Source organism: Propithecus coquereli, unplaced genomic scaffold, assembly GCF_000956105.1.
Source record: "Propithecus coquereli isolate 6110/MARCELLA unplaced genomic scaffold, Pcoq_1.0 Scaffold299, whole genome shotgun sequence".
Classification (NCBI taxonomy): domain Eukaryota; kingdom Metazoa; phylum Chordata; class Mammalia; order Primates; family Indriidae; genus Propithecus; species Propithecus coquereli.
Genome location: NW_012148607.1, coordinates 2,965,792 through 2,974,357, shown reverse-complemented (window position 1 = coordinate 2,974,357; position 8,566 = coordinate 2,965,792). Strand labels below are relative to the sequence as shown.

The 8,566-nt window shown below is 45.2% G+C and overlaps 1 protein-coding gene across 1 annotated transcript in view; it reads left to right on the top strand.

Annotated features, from left to right (window-relative positions):
- Window positions 1-8,173: 8,173 nt before the first annotated feature.
- The window catches only part of LOC105814057 (chromosome unknown open reading frame, human C1orf228), a 31,136-nt gene continuing 30,743 nt past the window's right edge, over window positions 8,174-8,566 (top strand). Inside the window, exon 1 of the mRNA XM_012648937.1 lies at window positions 8,174-8,379. Within this exon, the coding sequence (XP_012504391.1) occupies window positions 8,174-8,379 (206 nt within the window). The remainder of the gene's footprint in view (window positions 8,380-8,566) is intronic.

The following is an 8,566-nucleotide window of genomic DNA, read 5'->3' as shown; positions in this document are numbered from 1 at the left end:
TCCTCCCCCTCTTTCGTCCTACACAGCCAGTCAGTCACCAGGTCCTGTTGCTTCTACCTCTGTGACATTTCTACTTCTCTCCAACCCTAGTGTCATCAGCATCTTTTGCCAAGATTACAGGAATGACTTCCCAAATGGTGTCCCACGTCCAGCCTTGCCCCTTCCCATCCCTTTCCTATGCTGCAGTCATAATATTTCTAAAACAAAATCTTTTCTTGTCACTCTTGATTTACAACCCTTCAGTATCCTCACATTGCCTTCAGGATAGAGTGCAAACCTTGCAGCCAAGCATCTAAGGCCCTTCATCCCCTGGCATCTACATGTTTTTCCAGCCTCATCTCTTGCTGCTTCTATCCTCATACTGAGCTCCAGCTATTCTGAACAATCTCAGGAATTAAAATAAGAGCTAAGTTTTACTGAGGGTTTTCTATATGTTAGGTAGTTTATTGACCTTTATAAAATGTTATTATGACATAAGTGAGGGAACTGAAGCCTAGAGAGGTTAAGTAATTTGCCTAAGGTCACACAGCCGGGAAGCAGAAGATCATCCAACTCCAGAGTCCAAGTTCCTAACTACTGTACATACTGCCTTCCACGTGTAACTCTTCATGCCTTACACTGTCTCGCCTCTGAGCCACTGCGTATTTTATTCCCTCCACCTAGAACACACTTTCCTCACCTCTTCCATAGCTGCAGATCGCTTTTCAGCCTAGATGGCATCTCCTCTGGAAAGCTTTTCATAACAGCCAGCACCCAAACCAAGACCAGGTTAGGTGTCCTGTCTCACATTCCCAGAGTATCTTGTACTTACCCGTCATAGCACTTACCACACTATGGGAATTGAAGTCACTTATTTAGAAGGTTCTATGCCATGCCCAAACTGTGTACCCATTGAGGGTAAGGACTATGTCTTTTTCACATTTATCCCCAAAGGCCTAGCACAAGGCATGGGACATACTTATCATTCGCTATTTGTTGATTTCGTGTTTAGTGGAATTGCTGATAGTGAGGTTGGAGGTGGGGCAGAGGGATTCCTAGTCATGTTTGAGTGTCTTATGAGGCACCTTACTGAGGACTTACATACCATGTGACAGGCATTGGGGTTCAGGGTGGAGGCAGCAGCTAGGGATGCAGGTGAACCAAGAAGAGGTGTTGTGACAGAGAGGTGTCAAGGAAGAAAGCATTTTGAGTAAGAAGAATGGTCAGTGATGTTAGTTGTTGCAGCAAGAGGACAAGTGAGCAAAGGACTAAGACATCCTCATTGAACTGGGCCATTTGGATATTATCAGAGACATTGGTTAAAGTGATACAAGGAGATGGCGGGCAGTGGGTTGAGGAGAGATGGTCAGTGGGGAAACAGAAAAGAGAGTGTAGATAGTTTTTCAGAAGCTTTGCTGTGAAGTGAGAAAACCAGAGAGATGACTGGTGAGGTTCAGGTTTTTGTTTTCATTTTTGCTTATTTTTCTTTAAAGATAGGCAAAAATTAAGTAGGCTAAAAAGAAAGATGCTTACATAGAGTGGTTGAGGATGCGGGGAGGAGGGAGTAGTGGGTGGAGTGAGGGCCGTGGGGAGGCAGGCAGGATGGGGACGCCAAGCTCTGGGAGAGAGGTAGCGAAGGGAAAAAGAAGGACAGCTTTGAGTAGCGTTAACGTGGGAAGACGGAAGAGGAATATGAAGACACTCTTACCTAATGGCCTATAACTTTCTTTGCTAGGCCCAAGAGTAGATCTGAGAACAGATCGAGGTGGCGGGAGGGTAAAGAGCGTGGAAGTGTAGACTTCACAGGTGGAGTGGTTCTGGCCAGTCACAGAGTGCAGGGTGTGGGTCATGAGTATGAATGCGGGGTTGGTTGGAGGTCACTGGAGTCTGGATTTGGGCCTCTCCTCTGAGCTTCAGCAGAACCCGGGGTATGTCCTGTCAGAGTGCTCCTCACTCTTCATTAAAATCACCTGGTTGCTTGTCCCTCTGCCCTGCCAGTCTATAAGTACCCTGAGGGCAGGGACTATGCTTGTCGTGTTACCCATTACCAATTCCAGTGCTTGGCTCGGAGTTGGCAACATCTGTTTAATTAATGTGCGGAGTTAAGGAAATTAAAGTGTTCATTATGATCGTAGAGTGTTGGATGTGAGTTTAACTAACACTTACTGAGCGCCGTTATCTGCCAGGGATCCAGCTAGCCACCCAAACTAGGAAGATGGAACGTATTGATGTTGAAATTGCCTAGCGGCTCTTGGGTAAACAGGAAGACTTACCTGTCAAAGTCATTGATGAACGTGAGGGAGTGGCCAGTAGATCAGTGCTGTGGCAGGGTACAGGGGGAAGGGCAGAAGGCCTGACCTCGTAGGACAAGTGGCTTAGAAACAGCAGTGGGGAACACACAGTGTGATTGTGCAGTGTGGGGCAGCAGGCACCTCCTCTTGCTTCCCGCTTGAAGCAGTGATGAGGGGGTGGGGTTCCGTGTCAGGTTTCAGCTGGGGCAGAATTTAGCTGGAAGGTTTTTGGGCTGAAATGTTTCAGGCTATCCTGAGGGCAATAGGGAACCACTGAAGAGTTTTAAGCAGGGAAATCTGTCAGGTTTATATTTTTAAAAATCTCAGGCCAGGAGTTGTAGCTCACACCTGTAATCCTGGCACTCGGGGAGGCCAGGTGGGAGAATGGCTTGAACTCAGGAGTTTGAGACCAGCCTGAGCAAGAGTGAGACCCTGTCTCCACCAAAAAGAAAGGGGAAAAAAACCCAGCCGGGTGTACAGGCTTGCAGTCCCAGCTACCCGGGAGGCGAGGCAGAAGGATCACTTAGAGCGCACGAGTTGAAGGTTGCAGTGAGCTACAATAACTGCACTCTACCCAGGGTGACAGAAGGAGACTCTGTCTCAACAAAAACAAACAAGGCAACTGAACACCCTTCCTCACAACCTCCCACCCCTTCATTAAAAAAACAAAGAAGAAGAAGATAAAAAATCTCACATCACTGTGTTTAGGGTGGGGTAAGTCCAAAGACCAGTTATCACATGAGGGAGGAAGGTGTAAACTAACATAGTGGCAGCAGAGATGAAGATATATAGACTGATCTGAGGGAGGTTTAGGAGGTATAACTGGCAGAACCTGGCAGCAGTTCAGGTAAGGAGGGTGAGGCAGGGGAATAAGTCAAAGGTCGCTCTTGAGCAACTAGGAGGGTGAGGACCCACGCACTGAAGTAGGACCGACACAGGGCAGGGGCGGGTGTGAGGAGTTGATGAGTTCAGTTTGGCACTTGCTGACTCGAAGACCCTGTGAGAGACACCAGTGAGGAGTCCGCTAGCCATTTAAGTACAAGTAGGATCTGGGGCTCAGGCAGGAGGCCGAGGCTGTGGAGTCAGATTTGGGAGCTGGAAGTCGTAAGCCTATCGATATAATTTGAAGTGATGGGGTGAAGGAGATCACCCAGAAGATTACAAGGCACGAGAAGAGAACTGAGAGCAGGAAAAGGACCTGCAAAGTGCCTGAGGAGGACCCAGAGAGTCAGGAATCAATCGAAACAGCAGAGACAGGGGTTAGGAAAGAAATTCCAAGAACAAAGTCACTCACGATCCATCAGAGGCCAGGCATGATGGAACTGCATGCACCACCAAATTTGACAGCAAAAGGTTATTGGTGACATTTTTGAGCACCAGGGAGAACAGGATCTGTGCCTTTGGCTTAATGGAAAAAACCTGGACTTTGAAGTTATACACAAATCTGAGTTCAAATCCCATTTCCACCCCTTCTTAGCTGTGAGACCTTCAATAAACGGGCAGACATTTTTAAACTTTAGTTTCTTCATCTGAAAATTGTGAGTAATAACTACCTCCTGAGGATCTTAAGAGGATTAAAACAAATGTATATTTTGTATACGTATATTAAATGGTTTGTGGCTAGCTCTTAATAAACATTCAAAAATGTCAGTTTCTTCTCCCTGATGTCATTTCTTCTCTCCTCCCTTCACCAGAAAAGACATATAATGTCTCCCCTCTTACCGTGGTGGTCAAGAAGCATCTAAGCTACAGAATTTATCCCAGCAACTGACTCTTGAAATTGGCGTATTTATCTCCTTTTCCCACTATTCTCCTCTATTTAATTCTTTTAAAAATGGTATTTAATGGGTTTTTTTTTGCAATCCTCATCAATTATTACTTTGAAGAAAAGTAGAAATAAAAATAAATAAATAATATGTGGCTAGAGATGCTTGGCTAGCATGACTGCTGCCCTGTATCTCACCTCCCTTCTCAAAACCTCAGCAACATAACACTAAAGAAGTATAAATAGGCATGAAGTCAGAAAAGTTCAGAGAAGGAGGCGACAGCAAATGAAAGAATTCAACTGGCCGGGCGCGGTGGCTCACGACTGTAATCCCAGCTCTCTGGGAGGCCGAGGCGGGCGGATCGTTTGAGCTCAGGAGTTCGAGACCAGCCTGAGCAAGAGCGAGACCCCATCTCTACTAAAATTAGAAAGAAATTAATTGGATAACTAAAAATACATTGAAAAAATTAGCCAGGCATGGTGGCGCATGCCTGTAGTCCTAACTACTCGGGAGGCTGAGGCGGGAGGATTGCTTGAGCCCAGGAGTTTGAGGTTGCTGTGAGCTAGGCTGATGCCACGGCACTCTAGTCCGGGCACCGCGGTGGGCTTTTTTTTCAAAAAAAAAAAAAAAAAAAAGAATTCAACAAATATTTGGAAGGCTGAAGGCAGGTGGGGGGATGTCAACTGGCTTGAAGCAGAGGAAATTGCCAACTAAGTGCCAAGGAGAGATCACCAACAAGAAGTCAGTCATTTAAATCAGCCAGTTTAACCTCTGAGAGGCTTAATACTTGGAAGCGCAAGTTACCAGAGAAGGTCAGAAATGAGATATGGAACTGGCTGACATCTGTGTACAGAGCACTTGACCCTCACTCCAGAGTTCCTCTCTCAACAGGCAAGCAAGCACTCTAAACTCTCCTGCTGCATGAAGAGGAAGGAAACTGGACTCTGGAGGCCTCCATACTAAGGGACCTCAGGGATCGTTTGAAGATCGGACATAGGGTGGAAAACTCAATGACTGGCTGGGCACGGTGGCTCACGCCTGTAATCCTAGCACTCTGGGAGGCCAAGGCGGGTGGATCGCTCCAGGTCAGGAGTTCGAGACCAGCCTGAGCAAGAGCGAGACCTCGTCTCTACTAAAAATAGAAAGAAATTGGCTGGACAACTAAAAATATATATATAGAAAAAATTAGCCGGGCATGGTGGCTCATGCCTGTAGTCCCAGCTACTCGGGAGGCTAAGGCAGGAGGATGGCTTCAGCCCAGGACTTTGAGGTTGCTGTGAGCTAGGCTGACGCCACGGCACTCTACTCCGGCAACAGAGCGAGACTCTGTCTCAAAAATGGGCATCCAACCAAGAAGCATGGCAAAAGGGGATCCTGGGACATCTGTGTACCAGGCTTAGTGAGCAACCTGTCCCAGCTAAAGTGGAAAGACAGATGTGTGGGACAGAGATTTCTAGGGAAAAGATGGAACTGATCAGTTATGGGTTGAACATTTGGAAAAATTGTTGCTACATGTTTGTAACACTTGGAAAAAATAGCTAGGTACTTCAAGCTAAACAACTGAAAAGAGAAATGACAATTATTAACTCCCAAGTAAAACCAATTGTAAGAAAAGGAAATATAATAGTAATATACTACCTGAGTGAAGAGTTTATTTATTTGGTCAATAATGTAAACACTATTGATTTAACTGTAAATTGTGGGAAACTATATTGCAAGCATAGGGGAGAAAAAGTGGGGGTTAGAGTGGTGCAAGAGAACTAATTCCTCAACTGCCAGAGTGATAAATTCATAAATATTGTCTAATATTGATAAATCAAGTAATAGTATATTATTAATATTTTGCTAGGGCTGCCATAACAAAGTACCACAGACTGGATGGCTAAGCAACAGAAATGCATTACCCCACAATTCTGTAGGCTGGAAGGCTGAGATCAAGGTGTCTCAGGGTCGGTTTCTTCTGAGGCCCCTCTCCTTGGCTCGTAGATGGTCAAGTTTTTCCTGTGTCTTCACATGGTCTTCCCTCTGTGTGTGTCTGTGTCCTAATTTCTTCTTATAAGGACACCAGCCATACTGGATAAGGGCCCACCCTAATGAACTCATCGTACCTAAATTTCCTCTTTAAAGAAAATAAGGTAAGGAAATAATCTCCAAATACAGTCACCTTCTGAGATACGGGTTAGGACTTCAACATATGAAATTGGTTGGAGACACGATTCGGCCCATAACAAGTAGTATAAGCTCATTATTTGGAAATGTGGAGGTAAACATCAGAAGAAATAGCCAGAAGAGTTGAAAGTGGCTGCCTCTGTGAAGAGAGACTGGAAGGTGGCAAGGGATGAGGCAGGAACAATTATTATTTGATATTTTACAAAATTGCAAATGGCAGACTGAGCCTTGAACCCAGTCTGAGTCCAAATCTCATGTTCTTCCACTTTTCCACAAGACGGGGAGCCCCTCAAGGTCCCTGCAGTGCCGTATTCATCTCTGCATCTCCCACAGTACCTTATACAGAGCCACATGACGGGACTTCACTACATATTTACGATTTGGAGCTGCATCGCTGTGACCTTTAAAGCTGCCATGTGTTGGTTTTTGTTTTCCAGTTTCAAAAGGAGAAGATAGGGGAAGACAGAGAGACCAAGGAAACCTCGAGGGGCAGGACATGGAGTGTCCTGCTTAGAGTTTGCTACCCTTGGTGTCCTGGAATTGCTGGGTGCATCCCTCATAGCACTTTGAGTTTTGATACTAGAAAGGTCCATCCAAGGCAGGGCAGGGCACAGGGTGCTTTACTGCCTGATAAAGCTAGTGGTGGTGTCTCCACCCCTCCTCCCTGGGGTCTGCAACAACCACTCACCCCCATTTTCTTGAGGCCAGTTTGGCTGTCGAAGGTGGCCACAGGCTCTGAAAGTTATTCTCAGACCTATGACTATAATGGCATTCACAGTGATTGATGGATGATCCCATGAGGGGTTTTGGTCATTTTTGTGTTTAGGCTGGTCCACAGTTATTTACCTGGTTCTTAAGGCTGGCTGGATTCCGTGACTGCGTCTGTTGCTGAGGCTACGTGGACGCCCTTCCAGGGAGCACATACCCAGTGTCCTCTGGGGAGCAGTGGAGGTTGGTGTGTATGTGTGTCTGTCTCAGCATGCCTCAGATTATTGCTTCCTAATAAAATTCTGATAGCTGGGCCCCATCAATATCTCAAATACATGTGAGGAAACGTTAATTTAGAATCAATTTTAGGATGTTTCAGACTGTAAAGTCCTTTTAACTAGATCTCTGGCGAAGATGTAGAAGCACTTTATGGGACTGTAAATTTCATGTTGAACAGTCCTGGTGAAATACACATCTCCCCTACACACAAGCTGTTCTCCCCATATCAATCATGGCCCCTGCAAGTAATGTTTCACAAATATTCTGTAAATCACAGAAAACCCTATGATAATGTGAAATATGACTTTCACTTGTCTGTTAGACAAAAGAATCGCACATGCCTCTCTCCCATCAGCACTAACATTTGTTATGGATAATAACACTTTCAATCACAACTATTTTTGGAAAACGGGTTTATTTTAAACCTTCCCTCCCCCACTGAAAACATTCTCCCAAGGACACAGACTCCTACAAACCACAGCCCATTAATCCAACTATGGAATGGGAACTTTTTCTTCCCACTAACTTTTTTTTTTGAGTTGTTTTTAAGAGTTGGTATAAAAGTCCAAGGTACAAGGTTAAGTAGCGCTTTACGTTAACTGATCAGCATAAGAGGGGGGCTAGGTCTCTCAAGACCCCAAATCTCTGATTCTGTGTGACATAAGCCGTGAGAGAGGCCCAAATTTTTAGCAAGTATCTTCATCTCAGCTGGATCCTGTGGTCTTTTAGTTGCTGGCATCAGCAGAGAAACCAAAGAACTAAAATTTCAGCTCTTAAGGAGTAGGCGTTTAGTACCTTGATGTTCTTAATTCCATTACACCTCATGTAACTACACCCATGGGCGCGATAGAGGCTCACCCTGCCTCCAGTTTGTTGCTAGAAAAGCAAAACCCACAAAGTAATGGGTTTGCATGATTCTAAACATTCTGGTAACCTGTCTGTTTTCCCTCCCTCTGTAGCCAACTGCAGGACAGATTGATCATGACTTCTATAAAAGAGCAGGCAGCGATTAGCAGGCTCTTAAGTTTTTTACAGGAATGGGACAATGCTGGCAAAGTGGCGAGGAATCACATCCTCAACTGCTTCATCGAAAACAACCAAGGCAAAACTGCCCCTGAGTTGGAGCAGGAGTTTTCCCAGGGAGCGAGCTTGTTCCTGGTACGCTTGACCACCTCGCTTAGAATCACGTATCCTTTGCTGAACAGAAAAAAATTAAGCAACCTTAAAAAGAGAAAGAGAGAGAAGATTGTCGAAGGAGTTTTCTCTTGATTCTCTTTAATATTTTAGAACAGAATATTTGGTGATAAAAATTTCATCCCCAAAGTCAAGAACTCCCTCCACTTCCTGTCTTCCCACCCTACAATTGTATCCTCA